The 16,006-nt window shown below is 45.8% G+C and overlaps 1 protein-coding gene across 1 annotated transcript in view; it reads right to left on the bottom strand.

Annotated features, from left to right (window-relative positions):
- The window catches only part of si:dkey-11f4.7 (piezo-type mechanosensitive ion channel component 2), a 162,460-nt gene that overhangs the window by 88,191 nt on the left and 58,263 nt on the right, over positions 1–16,006 (bottom strand). The window contains 4 exon segments of the mRNA XM_052031661.1: positions 3,613–3,711; positions 6,623–6,856; positions 8,724–8,884; positions 14,559–14,671. Of these exon segments, the coding sequence (XP_051887621.1) occupies positions 3,613–3,711; positions 6,623–6,856; positions 8,724–8,884; positions 14,559–14,671 (607 nt within the window).

Raw genomic sequence — 16,006 nt, 5'->3', positions numbered from 1 at the left:
ATTCTAACAGATTTGTCAGGCAAGATCTTCCCTTAAGGAAACCATGCTGACTTTGGCCTATTTTAACATGTGCTTCCAAGTACCCTGAAACTTCACGCTTAATAATGGACTCTAACATCTTACCAACCACTGAAGTCAGGCTAACTGGCCAATAATTTCCTGCCTTTTGCCTCCTTCCCTTCCTAAAGAGTGGAGTGACATTTGTGATTTTCCAGTCCTCCGGAACCATTCCTGACTCGAGAGATTCTTTAAAGATCACTACCAGTACCTCCACAATCTCTTCAGCAATCTCATCCCCAGACCCTGCATACAGAGTTGCATGGAGCAAATCACTGAGGAGGAATAAATAGCTGGACAGAAAGCAGCTAACATAATCAAGGACCACTCCTACCCCAGCCATCCTCTCTTATCCCCTCTTCCGTCGGGCAGAAGATACAAAAGCCTGAGAGCATGTACCACCAGTCTCAAGGACAGCCTCTATCCCGCTGTTAGCAGTCTCTTGAACGTACCTTTCATATGGTAAAAGATGAACTCTTGACCCCCCCAATCTACCTCGTCGCAGCCCTTGCACTTTATTTGTCTACCTGCACTTTCTCTGTAATGTAACACTATATTCTGCATTGTTTTCTTTTTACTACCTCGATGTAATTATGTATGGCAATGATCTGACTGGATGGCATGCAAAACAAAAGCTTTTCACTGTATCTCAGTATATGTGACAATAATAACCCAATACAAATACCAAAATTGCGAGGGATGTACCAGATAATAAAAGCCATGCATTTTCCTATCTCTAGCAGGCATCCTAAAGTGCTTTACAGTTAATAAACGATGACTGCAGTATGGCTATTGATGTAATGTATTAAGTTCCCCAATCAATCTGCAGACAGCTTCCCCCAACAGAAACATGATACTGACTAATAGCTTAATATGGCCTTAGTCACTGGGGGTTAACTCCCTTGGAATTCTTCATAATAGTTCCAGAAGGTCATTTAAATTCGTTTCGTTTATTCTTTATTTGTCATTGTACTGTTGCAACAACAACACAACGAGATTACGATGGCACTTCCTTGCCTAATAAAAACCAAAACAGTAAATTGATAAGAGCAATTATAACTTATAAAATAAAATAAACATACTTACACAGATATAAAGTATTAAAAAAAGGCAGTGTGCAAATGAACCATAATAATAATGATAATCAGCAGCATATCAATTTATTAAATAACACCATGATGAGTCCAGCCGGTAAAGGGGGGAAGACATAGTATGTGTATGTATGTATATATGTATAGGAGGTGTCAGTCCATGTTCAACAATTTAACAGCTTTAGGAAAAAAGCTGTGTTTCAGTCTTGTAGTGTGTGCACATATTGTCCTATATCGCCTACCAGAGGGGAGTAGTTTAAAAAGGTAATGAGCAGGGTGAGCTGGTTCTCTAATGATGTTTAAAGCCCTGCTCTGACATCGAGCCTGATAGATGTCCTCCATCGCTGGTAACTGAGTCCCAATGATGTTTTGGGCCATCTCGATGACCCTCTGCAGAGCCTTCTGCTCCTTCCTAGTGCAGCTGGCATACCAAGCAGTAATGCTGTATGTCAGGATGCTCTCCACCGCACACCGGTAGAAGTTCACCAGAATGCTCTGAGACAGTCTGGCTCTCCTCAATTTCCTCAAAAAATAGAGGCATTGTTGTACCTTCCTAATGACAGCTGAAGTGTGTATTGCCCAGGAAAAGTCCTCGATGATGTATGCCCATAGGAACTTAGAACTGGAGACTCTCTCCACAGCCTCGCCACCAATGAACACTGGACCAAGATCTATCTTCCTTGACTTCCTGAAATCCACCACAATCTCTTTAGTCTTTTGGGTGTTAAGGATGAGATTGTTGGCGGAACACCAGGCTGTCAGGTTTTGTACCTCATCCTTGTATGCCAATTCATTATTGTTCATGATCAGGCCAATGACTGTCGTGTCGTCCGCAAACTGCAAACTTGTTTCATGGAAGGATGAACAGTCATGAGTAAAAAAGACATACAGGAAGGGACTCAGCACACACCCCTGGGGAACACCAGTATTCAGGGTGAGAGTGGAAGATATGTGCCCTCCTAACCTGACAGTCTGCGGACAACTGGTCAGAAAGTCCACAATCCAGTTACAGATTATTGTATCCAGGCCCAGGCTGTGGAGTTTGGACACTAGTCTGCTGGGAATAACTGTGTTAAAGGCTGAACTGAAGTCCAAAAAGAGTATCCTGACATACGTGTCCGGTCACATCTGAGAGACGTACGTGTCTCACCTGAGAGAACATTTGAGGCTCTGGTTTTCACACCACATGCAAAAAATGGCGTCTCTGACATGGCAGCACACCTCCAATCACACACTTGTGCGTCAGCCTAGCTTTCTATCCACAAGTTTCTGGAGTGGGATTTGAACCTACAAGAGGTGTGAGTGCCACTAATTGGCCATGGTTGGCGCATGACTGAAATGGCTCAGCTAGCTCAGAACCGATAACTGTGGCAGGGGCAGGGGTATGCAGTATTGTCAAACATTTCGTTGCTAATTTGGATTGTGCTTCGGGGACAGCTTTCCAATCATTTCTTGCAGGAATCCAGGACATTGTGCAGATCAACATCAGGTTGTTAAGTATCAAAGACTGGATTTCAGCATCTGTAAATGTTGCGTGATGTCTACACTGACGCTGTCGGTGGCATCGCTGGATCGAGACCAGGGTTGTCTTCCCTGGGACTCTGGCTACGACCTTTTTTCCCCTCAAACCACAAAAAAAAGGGTAATTCATCTCAGTTTCTGGGTCTTGTTGCACATTCAGTGGCCCACCATCCCCCCACCACCCCCCAACCATTTCTCCCAAGTCGCAAGAGTGACTATATTTCAAAACAAAAATGCCCATTGGTTTAAAATACTCTGTGACATCTTTATACAAATGCCATTCTTTTTGGGGGTTTTTTTTGAACACTGCGTTATCTGACCAACTGGAGATGGGAGTTTGAAAGATTATGTTCAGTGCAGCTGACCTGAAAAAACCCAATCCCTTTGGGCTCCATTGTAGTTTCAGTCATCGATTCTCATCCCCGCTGGGTCGTACACAATTGATTGTCTGAGGCCAGGGGATTCCATTGCCCCTCTGTAGGTTGTAAGGTGGAGTGCAGGGATGCTGGTTTGAGCCAGCAGCTATCAGTCATAGAGTCGTACAGCACTGAACCAGGTCCTTTGGCCCACTTAGTCTATACTGACCATCAAGTACGTATCTATACTATTCCCATTTACCAGCACTTGGTCCATATGCCTTGGTTTTGCAGGTAATTACTTTCCACTGTGGGGAGGAGAATTAAAGCAGACTGAACTCCTCCTCCTGGTAGCAATGGTGGTAGAGCGGATTTCACCAAGTGTGTAATAGACACAACTCGCACCTTATCAGAGGCAATGTCCATTGTGGACTGGAAGCAATGTGCTAACCATAGTCTAAACTCGTTCACTGGGGTCCATCCTATAGAGTTTTCTCATCAGCAACTAAAAAGAGTCACACAAAAAGGTGAGAAGGAATATATTGCACAGTCTCTCGAGGCAGAGCCCACGTCTTTTAAATCTGTACCTTCAGACAAGGCAGGACATTATCCTCACACTTCTTCAGCGCTCCATACCAATATGCGGGATCAATGGGTCCTGCGTATAGAGTGGATGTGTACACCAGCTCCTGGCTTCCATTCTGGGGAATACAAGATAAAATGTAAATATAACTGTGTGCAGGACAGAAATGAGAAGAAACATAACGTAGTAAAATTCTGATAATACAGCATCCAATTGTTTAGAAATTCCAATGGTTCGGCATCTGGCTCTCGGGGCTCTGTTCACATGCACCCTTTAAACTCACCAGGTTCACTGGAAGATTGATTATTCCATTGGGTAATGTGTAAAACTGAAATGGTGTGTCGTGGTATTAATAGGAGCAAGATCCAATAGTTCAGAAAATCTGCTGGTGCGGCGTCAGCAAGGTCCTGATGGTGCCAAATTATTATCACATTATGTGAAATCTAACTTGTAGAAGGGAATGACGTATGAGGGAGGGAGTGAGGGGTGGAGAGAGCAGCGCACAAGGGAGTGAGGCGTGAAGTGACGTACAAGAGATTGAGGAGCGGAGAGAGCGACATACAAGAGAGTGAAGGGTGGAGAGAGCGGCGTATAAGGGAGTGAGGCGTGAAGTGACGTACAAGAGATTGAGGAGTGGAGAGAGCGACATACAAGAGAGTGAGGGGTGGAGAGAGCGGCGTATAAGAGAGTGAGGCGAGGCTTGACGCACAAGGGGGTGACGCGCAGAGAGAGCGACGTACAAGGGAGGGAGTGAGGGGTGGAGGCAGTGAGGGGTGGAGGGGTGGAGTGGAACACAAGAGAGGAAGGAGTTGAGACTGAAGTTGCCCAACTGAGGCGCGTCTCCTGTCCCACCTCACCCCCTCTTCCAATGAGCCCCCGTGTGTACTGGGCACCAGAACCTCACCGCAGCCCCTGATTATTCACAGTCCAGCAGCTGAAACTGCGAATCAACTCATTTCAAAGGTGGGACTGCAGAATTTATATTTAAATTTGCATTGATCACAGCTGCTTTTCATCTATTCAAAATGATAAAAACACAGCCACAACACAAGGCAGAAGAGAAACACAGGACTATCACACTGAAGGGAAGTGAACCACAAATACTGGTACTGGAAGGGTAAGAAACACAGGGCTACATCACTTGCAAAGAGAAAGTTGGAGTGACAGTACGAGAGAGGTTCAAAACACAGGAATACCTCATGCAAACAACCAACCCTGTAACGAGCACGTAGATAGAGGAGAACTAGGATTTGAGCCATTTGATAATGTGACACTGTAAAAGATGATTGCACAAGAGCTCATGGCAATGAGTAGAGGGTGTTCTTAGGTGTAAACTGTACAGGATGTCCTTTTTGAAGAGAAACACAAGAGTGCAGCACTAGAAGAGAAAGGCAGGACTACACAAGGAGGGATACACAGGACCACAGGAACAGAATAGAAAAGAAACACAGGGTAATGGGTATTAACATGTATAGAGAATTGACCAACTAGTGCAAACAGAGGGGAGGTAAATGCATCACTTTCAGGTTGGTAATCAATAACTAGTAAAAGGGACCAGTGCTGGGGCCTCAACCATTTACAGTCTGTATCACGACTTGGATGAAATGACCAGGTGTATTGCGGCCAATGTTTCTGACAGTACAAAGGCATTTGGACAGGCTAAATCAGTGTGGAAGGATTTGGGAGCTAGATTATAATGTGGGGACTAACGGTTTTGGCAGGAAGACCAGGAAAGCAGAATATTGTTTAAATGAAGAGAGACTACATACCACTGGGGTAGAGAGGGATTTGGGTGACCTCTTACATGAAGTACGGAAAGTCAGTGTGCAGGCACAATGCCTAATTGGGAGGACTGATGCAAAGGTAATTTATTGCAGAGGGGATGGAGTATGAACTGTACAGAGTGTTGGTGAGATCACAGCTGGCGTACCATACTGCAGTTTTGTCTCCTTAGTTAGGGGGAGGGGCAGGGGGAGATATGTTTTGGAAACAAATCAGAGAAGGTTCACCAAGCTGGTTCTTGGGTTTAAGAGGTTGACTTACAAAGAGAGACCATAAAACCATAAGATATGGAAGCAGAATTAGGCTAGTCGGCCCATCGAGTCTGCTCTGCCATTTAATCATGGCTGATTTTTCATGGCCATTCTCCTGCCTTCTCCCCGTAACCCTTAACCCCCTTACCAATCAAGAACCTATCAATCTCTGCCTTAAATACACCCAATGACTTGGCCTCCACCGCCCTCTATGGCAACAAATTTCACAGATTCACTGCTCTCTGCCTGAAGAAATTCCTCTTCATCTCAGCTTTAAAGGGATGTCCCTTCATTCTGAGGCTGTGCCCTCAGATTCTGGACTCTCCTACTAATGGAAACATCCCCTCCACATCCACTCTATCCAGGCCTTTCAATACCCGTTAGGTTTCAATGAGATCCTGCCCTCATCCTCCTGAACGCTATCAAGTAAACATCAAACACTCCTCATACGTTAAACCTTTCATTCCTGGGATCATTCTTGCGAACATTCCCTGGACCCTTCTCCAAGGCCAGCACACCTCTCCATAGATATGGGGTCCAAAATTGCTCACAATATTCCAAATGCGGTCTGACCAATGCTTTATAAAGCAGTACATCCTTGCTTTTATGTTCTAGTCCTCTTGAAATGAGGAAATAGGTTGAGCAAATAGGTCCCACAAGTACAGAAACAGGCCCTTAGCCCCCACACTGACCCTCAGAAATCCATATTCATTAGAGTGTAGAAGAATGAGGGGTGGGGGCTAGAAAGGGTGGATGTTGAGAGGATGCTTCACCCAGTGGAACAATCTAGAACTCAGGGACACAATTTCACAATAAGGGGTCACCCGTTTACGAATTTCTTCTGGCAGAGGGCTGTGAACCTTTAGAATTCTATCCCAAGATGGCTGTGGAAGCCAAACCATTGAATGCATTGAAGATAGAGATAGATATTGGGCATCAATGGTGATGAGGAAAATGGAGCAGAGGCCAAAGTCAGATCACATCTTGGGGACGGGTCACAGGGCCTACTGCTCCTATTTCTTATGTCATCATGCTTACCAGAGTGCAGTTCGTAGAGTACTTGGATAACTTAACAACCTTTAGCTGGTACATCATCTTACAGATAATCATGACACAGGCCCATACAGTAGAAATGCTGGATGCCAATGGACGGAATGAAGAATAGGGCAGGGCAAAAACCCAGAGGATTAGGAAGACGTAGTTCATCAATGAGACCTGCAAAAGATTCAAATACTCTCAGTAACAGGTCTTCAGATCGTCGACAAGAAACAAATGCACCTAAGACCCTGATATCTAATTGCATACGTTTCCATGTAGTTGATTCATTGGAGGTTGGGTCACAAGGTGGTGTTCATATCTACTGTTCTCATCCTATTCACTTCCTCCTTACCTGATTCAATATGAAATCATCCTGAATGTCTTTGTTATTGTCTGTCATGTTCTCCAGACTTGGCCATGAGGGTATAAATATTGATGGTTTAATTAATTGGTCCTTCACAGCAGAGTTGTGAGCGCAGCCCTGCCTCCTCTCTATTGACTCCATCCACACTCCCCTCTGCCTTGGGAAAGCAGCCGACATTATTTTGCCCCACCCCAAACATTCTCTCTTCTCCCCTCTTCTGTCGGGCAGAAGATACAAAACCTTGAGACCAGGCTCAAGGACAGTTTCTATCCCACCTTTGTAACACTCTTGAATGGATCTCTTGTATGACAAAGATGAACTCCTGATCTCTCGATCTACCTCATCATCGTCAATCTACATTGCCCCTTATTGTCTGCCTGCACTGCACTTTCTCTGTAACTGTTAACACTATATCCTGATTTCTGTTATTGTTTTCCTTTTGTACTACCTCGATAATCTGTCTGGGAGGCACGCAAACGGAAGTTTTTCCACTGCCTCTTGGTGCTTGTGACAATAATAAACCAAATACCTCGAACCACTTCTGCAGTGAGCTCTTCTTCCTCAGCCAGCTGTAGCACTGCTGCCTCGCAGGGTAATTGTGGACGAGTGAAGAATCTTAGTTCAATTCATCTGCCCAATTATCTGAATAATCACCCTAATGTTTTACTCAATTGTATCTTGAATGACTCAGGATTTTGCATCCATTGTTCTATCCAGAAGCTTATCCTAGACGTTGGTCTGCTTGTGGAGTTGTTGCTGGGTTAGACCTCTGAACCCCACTGGCAGTTGTGCCCGTAACTCTCGGCACTAACGAGAACTTTGCTTTTCTAGAGCTGTGACATTCGTTGCTCATCTTCCAAACTGCCTCTTGCCGATCTTCAGGGTCTCTGTGGTGTTGCTGGCTTGGTAAAAACCCAGTGAAATCACATGGACCCTGCTACAGTCCAGGCAGTGTCCCCCTCCCCAACCTGGTCTGGGGTACTGGCGGGAGACACGTCCATGCCCAATAATGACAATCCTCATACAGGATCGCTAGTCAGCCGTTAGCACCTGGTTCCAGCACTCAGTGGTCATGGAGCTATCACTGCCAGCTGATAGGCGGAGAGTGGTTGAATGCACTGGTGGGTCAGTGTCCACGGGCCAGAGTCACTGGCTAGGACCCGCATTGACCTCCAACCCTTTTCCTTAGACAGATCTCACACCAACCACAGCCCTCCTGACCTCCAGCCTCTTCCTCTACATTTCCAGTCCAGAAGATCCATGCAGGTCAGAAGTTTGGTAGGGTCTCCTTCTACTGCTGGCCCCAGTCTCCTGTTGGAAGACCGAGCCAGGCTGTTCCCCGGATGCTGGAAGTTCCGAACGTCCTAAATTAACTTTCCCGGCTTTGAACCTGTGCCTCCAAGCTCTGCGCCAGAATGCAGTCTAATTCAGTATTCTGAATTAACCTCTCCTCCACCTTCAGGATGTGAAAAGTCTAAATTTCTCCCAACTCCTCTCTTAATTCCCACCCTTGTAGTCCATGGTATTTAACATTTAAAAGTCACTTGTTTCTTGGCAACCAGGTTGGGCACAGGAGTTAGTGTGCAGTCTGACCAGAGCTTCCAGAGATTGGCCATCCCAGTCCTATGCTATTTGTTTTCCCTTACTGTACGGAAGCCCTCACTGTGTTAACCTACTCACCTCTCTCAGTGTGATCCAGATGATAAAGGACGAGACGATCTTGATGATGTGGAGTTCCAGCAGTCTCCAAACCAAGACCTGGGCTTGGTGCATCAGTTCCAGGAACTTCAGGAACAGGGTGGTCAGCCTGTCAATCACCATACTCCAGGGACAAAGATTTGCTGCAGCGGAAAAGAGAGAAGATTCTTGGTATTTCCCAGGAAAAGAATCTTTTGTTCCTCCTTTTATTCCACTGTGGAAGGTGCAGTCTCAAGGCCAGATCTGGTTCTACAAGGACTGCAATTCCCTCCTCCAATGTCCTTAGATAAATTATTATTGAACTGCTCCCCCGAGGAACAGCCAAGACTCATCCCAATGCCACGCACATTTCCACTCGATGATGTATCTCCTTCAGAGAGCAGTGCGACCAGCTGTTGAGCTCAGGATCAGGCCACTGGGAGAAGGGATTGGAACATCCTGAGCTCTGTGGCCCAGAAAGTAGGTGCTCTCTCCAGGCCAAAGTCAAGACTGTGCCTCCAGAACCCCACCAGTTCCTGCTGGACTCTCAGAACTGAATTCAAAGCCCACTGCCTTTCCTGGTTTGTTTTTTTTTCTCTCGAACTGTCCATGGGACATGGTTACTTACAGCTCCTTTCAAAATGGCTCTATATCTGGTCGGGTGACATCTCCAACAGGACAGGCACCTTTACTGACTGTAAGGAGGGGTAAAGCAGCTCCCAAGACCACAGTGAAGGAAACACTGAGTATAATGTCACTACTGAATACTGTGCATTTGCAACTCAAGGCTGCTCTTCAATGTCCCTCCAAATCACTTGTCACATTAATTGATATTTGATCTCCTGGTCCAGTCTCAATCTCACCCTTCCATTTCTTGTCTCTAGTTCCTGGTGTTCATCACTCTCACAAGATCATCGTACCTTTCTATCTTACTGCATTATCCTCATTACACCGGGATGTTGTCTAAGGCGGAGGGTTTCAGTGATGAGGAGAGACCCGAAAGGCTGGTGTTGTTTTCCTTAGACCAGAGAAGGCTGAGGGGGGAAAACCTGACTGAGATACACAAAGTTATGAAGGTAAAAAAAACTGTTCCCTATTTCAGAGGAGTCCAAAGCCAGAGGTAGAAGTTTTGGAGGGGACCCGAGGAAGATCTTTTTCACCCAGAGTGGGGTTGGAATCTGGAACGTACTGCCTGAGGGTAGGTTCTCTCACAGTGTTTAAGTATCTAGATGAGCGTGTGAATCTCTGAAGCACAGAAGGCTATGGAGGAAGTGCTGGGAAATGGGATTGTACAGATAAGTACTTGATGGTTGGCATGGACATAGAGGGCCTTTCTCTCTGTTGTATGACTCTATGACTCCAACCCTAACATAGTCACATTCCCCCAACTACCAAACCTACCTGAGCTCATTCAGTAATAGCAGTGGTCTCCCTTTGCTTCAGCCGAGGCTCCCTTTTCCTGCTAAGGACAGCGTTTAGAGAACAACAAAGGCTTCCAGAGCACTTTCCTACCATGTACCCCCTCCACTGTTAAAGCACTCTCCTATCATGTACCCCTCCACTGTTAAAGCACTCTCCTATCATGTACCCCCTCCACTGTTAAAGCACTCTCCTACAATGAACTCCCTCCACTGTTAAAGCACTCTCCTACCATGTACCCCTCCACTGTTAAAGCACTCTCCTACCATGTACCCCTCCACTGTTAAAGCACTCTCCTACCATGTACCCCTCCACTGTTAAAGCACTCTCCTACCATGTACCCCTCCACTGTTAAAGCCCTCTCCTACCATGTACCCCGCCACTGTTAAAGCCCTCTCCTACCATGTACCCCTCCACTGTTAAAGCGCTCTCCTACCATGTACCCCTCCACTGTTAAAGCCCTCTCCTACCATGTACCCCCTCCACTGTTAAAGCCCTCTCCTACCATGTACCCCTCCACTGTTAAAGCCCTCTCCTACCATGTACCCCCTCCACTGTTAAAGCCCTCTCCTACCATGTACCCCCTCAACTGTTAAAGCCCTCTCCTACCATGTACCCCCTCCACTGTTAAAGCCCTCTCCTACCATGTACCCCCTCCACTGTTAAAGCGCTCTCCTACCATGTACCCCCTCCACTGTTAAAGCGCTCTCCTACCATGTACCCCCTCCACTGTTAAAGCCCTCTCCTACCATGTACCCCCTCAACTGTTAAAGCCCTCTCCTACCATGTACCCCCTCCACTGTTAAAGCGCTCTCCTACCATGTACCCCCTCCACTGTTAAAGCCCTCTCCTACCATGTACCCCCTCCACTGTTAAAGCCCTCTCCTACCATGTACCCCCTCCACTGTTAAAGCCCTCTCCTACCATGTACCCCTCCACTGTTAAAGCCCTCTCCTACCATGTACCCCTCCACTGTTAAAGCCCTCTCCTACCATGTACCCCCTCCACTGTTAAAGCCCTCTCCTACCATGTACCCCCTCCACTGTTAAAGCCCTCTCCTACCATGTACCCCCTCCACTGCTAAAACCCTCTCCTACCATGTACCCCTCCACTGTTAAAGCACTCTTCTAACTATATTCTGCATTCCGTTACTGTTTTCCCTTGTACTACCTCGATGCACTGATGTGATGTAATGATCTGTATGGATGACATGCAAAACAAAGTTTTTCACTGTACCTCGGTATATGATAATAAAAAAAAACAATTTACCACGTACACCCTCCACTGTTGCATCTTTAACAGCCTCACTAACCTCTTATGTTGCCTTCTACAAGTGCTCCTTATCACACCCCTCCCCAGCTCAGCTGAGGTACACGCGGAGGCAAAGACATATTTGGAGAGAAGAAAGAGAAGGGCATTTAGATCTTCATTTAACAATAACAAGAACCTTTGGAAATAGGGGTTGCATCAGGAGATGAGTCCCATAAGTTTGGAATGAGTCCCATAAGTTTCCATCTATTCTCATCTTGTCCTAAATCCTTTCTTCTCGGCATATTCCACAGTCCAATCCCTCTCACCATTGACCAGAATGCCCCAATCGCTATGGCCTACTCAGAAGCTCTTTAATCCCACCTCTCACGTAGCACTGGCCAAGACATTTCTCCACGTGGGTAAAGGCCCGTTAACCCAGTGGCCTTTGCTGGGTCAATGCACATTTTGTGCCAGAACCTGCTACTGAAAAATTCAAACGGAACAAGGTTCAGGACATACTGCGCAGCGCAACACGCCTTGTATGTCTGACATGCAGAGTCATAGAGACAGAGTCATACATTAGAGAAACAGGCCCTTCAGCCCACCACGTCCATGCCGACGTTTTTGCTCACCTACAGTGATCCCATTTGCTCACATTAGGACCGTATCCTTCTCTGCCTTGCCTGTTTAGGAGTCTGTCGAAATGCCTCTTAAGCATAGTGATTGTGTTGGCTTCCACCACCGCCTCTGGCAGTGAGTTCCAGACATGAACCACTCACCTGTACAAAAAAAATACTTCCCCTCAACTCCCCTTTAAAACTCCTTCCTCTCACTTTAAACCCATGTCCTCTTGGTTTTGATACCCTTACCATAGGAAAAATACTTTGACTATCAGGTCACCCCTTAGCTTCCTTCACTAGAAAACAAGCCCACCCGATCCAAACTCTTCCCATAACTAAAGCCCTCCAATCCAGCAACATCCAAGTGAATCTCCTCTGCAGTCTCTCCAGCGCAATCCACAGAGATGTCTTTCGTTTGCTCGCTACCGAACAGAGCAAGTGGACAGAGGCAGTTGAGTCATAGATTGCGGTCAGTAAGAAGGATGGTAATCGGGGGTTTGTGTTTGAGATCGGGTAGTGGAGGACAGCTATGATTGGTTGGTGGTGGTAAGGGACAGGGCTGTGACCAATGGACAGGGGCAGTTAGGGGTGAAGCAACAATGCTGTAGTGTGAGTAAGAGTTGCAATTAGACTAGAGTATGGTGGTAGGGGTCAGGTGGGAACCTACAGCAAGGGAGTCTACCTTCAGGTGGTTACATGGGCCTTAGATCTACTCATACTGGTCCTCTTGAATATCAATGCTGTGGAATTCACAGTCACCAGGAAGCCTTCTCCCTCCATGAATGGCCTGCACCACGCGAGCCATGGGTGTATAATTGAAGTTCTCAGGAAGTGGTACCCAGATAGGTATTACTCACTGTTGGGCAATATAATGCATGTTTCAGCAACTCCATATGTCATCATGATACATTTGGAAGATCAGCGAAAATTTGCAACCTTTATGAAACTGGGAAATAAGTTTCAAATTCCTTTCAGTGATTGGTCTTATGATAAAATTTTATTGGGTATCTATTATACAAATGTTAAACTAGGTGATGGAATTTGTGTTTCTAGAACCCAATTTCACTGTTCACTTTAGTGTCCTTCTTTAGCACTATACATGCAGTTCCCTTTCTCCCCCACCCCCCCCTTCCTGATTCAGAGCACTGAGACACATTTTCATCCCTCAAGTGCTTGACGCATGTGAAATAACGTACTCGACATAATACGAGAGTATTGCAGGGAGCATTTGGACCTATTCAGAGCTCCTAGACAACCGCAACACATACGTCAGGCTACTGTTTATCAATTACAGCTTGGTGTTCAACACCATCATTCCCTTAGTACTAACAATCAAGCTTCAAAACCTGGACCTCTCTACTTCCCTCTGAAACTGGATCCTCGACTTCCTCATAGGGAGACTACAATCAGTGTGGATCAATAATAACATCTCCACTTCGCTGACTATCAACACAGGCGCACCTTAAGGATGCATGCTTAGCTCACTACACTCTCTATGCTCATGACTGTGGCTAAGCACAGCTCAAACACCATCTATAAATTCACCGATGATGCCACTGTTGTTGGCAGAATCTCAGATGGCAATGAGGCGGCTTACAGGAGTGAGATAGATGGGCTTGTTGAGTGGTGTTGCAACAACAACCTAGCTCTCAACATCAGCAAGACAAAGGAACTGATTGTGGACATTAGGAAGGGGAAGTCGGGAGCACACACAGAAATCCTTGTTGAGTGGTTAGTGGTGGAAAGGGTGAACAGCTTCAAGTTCCTGGGCGTCAATATCTCAGTGGATCTATCCTGGGATCAACACGTTAATGCAATCACAAAGAAGGCATGCCAGTGGCTTCACTTCGTTAGGAGTTTGAGGAGATTTGGTATGTCACCACTCTTGCAAATTTCTACAGATGTACGGTGGAGAGCATCCTGACTGTTTGCATCATAGCCTGGTATGAAGCCTCCAATGCACAGGATCGCAAGAGGCTGCATAGGGTTATAGACTCAGCCAGCTCCATCACAGGTACAACCCTCCCCATCATTGAGGACATCTTCATGAGGAAGTGCCTCAAGAAAGCAGCATCAATCACTAAGGACCCTCACCATCCAGGACATGCCCTCTTCTCGTTACTACTATCTCAACTACGGTCTCAACCCGAAAGGCTGGCAATTCCTTTTTCGGCCACAAACTGCGCTCGCCCCACTGAGTTCCTCCAGCAGTTTGTTTTTTGAAATGTGTGTTTAGCTATTAATAGGAGTAATGTCCAATAGCCCAGAAAGTCCGGCACCATCTAAAGGCCAAGAGTGCCATATTGTCGGTGGTTTACTGTGGATGTTAAGATGTATGTATACACTTACATGAAGTGTTATGTAAATTATGGTTAGAAGCAGCCCAATTTAAATGTTCAAGTTGACTGCCCTCCTCTCTCGTTGTTCTTGAACACATCAGAATCCTTTGGTACCTTGTCGCAATGAACGGGAGAGAAGGTGGAAATCCACACGAGCCTAAATTCAAAGTCCGGGTCACACTGGCCAGTAATGGGAGGTCTAGGGTTACCTTTTATATCTGGCTCATCCTCCACCTCCAAACTTGGCTTCTCGTCTTCAAAGCTGAGCTTCTCCAAGGCGTCACTCTTGCTCCTAATGCTTTCACTGTGTTTATCATTCAACCTTGCAAAACAAAGCAACTCATTATGCAGTTGGATTCCAATAAAAATGAAGAGAATTTGCTCATTGATAAGGCCATGCATTCTTTATTCTGGTTATCATCTGTTTAAGTATTGGTCAAACTGGATGACATTTGGATTGGAACCTACCAAACATGGTGTTCCACAGCGACTCACCAAGGCTTCTTTGACACTATCCATACCGTGATATCCACCAACCAGAAGGACAGAGGAAGGAGACCCATTGGAACACTGCCACTTTCACACTCGCCTCCAAGTTGCTAAGGATCCTGACTTGAACAAATATCACCATTCCTTGATTGCCCCTGGGTAAAATCCCTGGATATAAGTGACTCACAGAATTATGGGAATATGTTCACAACACAGCGATTATGAAGATGGCTGACCATTGCCTTCTCATGGTCAATAAGGAATAGAGAATAATGCTGGCTGTGCTAATAATGTCTACATCTCATAACTGAATAAAAAAAAACTATCTTCAGAACTAGCTTCTGATGGATATTCATGCATTTATTAATGTTAAAGAATACTATCCTAAACTTGGCTACTCAGTTTGAGAATCCAGCTCAGTTAATTGCCTTCAAAAATAGCCAAGCAAGCTATTAAGGGGAAAGATCTCCTCTGGCTGGAGTCGCATCTTGCAAAGAGGAAGATGGTTGTGGCTGTTAGAGGTTAATCATCCTAGTTATAGAACATCGATAGAGGAATTCTCCAGAGCAGTGTCATTTTCAGCTGTTTTAAGATCGGAACATAGGAACACATTGTACAAGACATTGTATTCGTTTGTACAATTTGGCTGCATTTGGAACGTTGTGCTCAGTTTTGGTCACCCTGCTATAGGAGAAATGCCATTAAGCTGGAAAGAGTGAAGAGGAGATTTACAATGTTGCCAGGACTCAAGGTAGTGAGTCATGGAGAGAGGTTGAGCAGCTTGGGACTTTTTTTCCATTGGAGTGTAGGAGAACAAGGTGTATAAAACTATGAGGGGCATAGATAGGGTGAATGCGCATAGTTACCCCCCTCCACCCCCAGGGTTGAGGGCATAGGTTTAAGGTGAGAGGGGAGAGATTTTATAGGAACCCGAGGGGCAACTTTTTCACCCAGAGGGTGGCCCGTGTTCGGAACGAGCTGCCAGAGGAAGTGGTTGAGGCAGACACATTAACAACATCTAAAAGGTACTTGGACAGATACATGGATAGGAAAGGTTTAGAGGGACACGAACCAAACCCAGGCAAATGGGACTAGCTTAGATGGGAATCTAGTTTGACTTGGACCATTTGGGCTGAAGGGCACATTTCTGGGCTGTATGACAAGAAAT

Source organism: Pristis pectinata, chromosome 16 (genome assembly GCF_009764475.1).
Source record: "Pristis pectinata isolate sPriPec2 chromosome 16, sPriPec2.1.pri, whole genome shotgun sequence".
Lineage (NCBI taxonomy): Eukaryota > Metazoa > Chordata > Chondrichthyes > Rhinopristiformes > Pristidae > Pristis > Pristis pectinata.
Note: the sequence above shows the minus strand (reverse complement) of the source record. Positions and strands in the feature narration are given on the sequence as shown.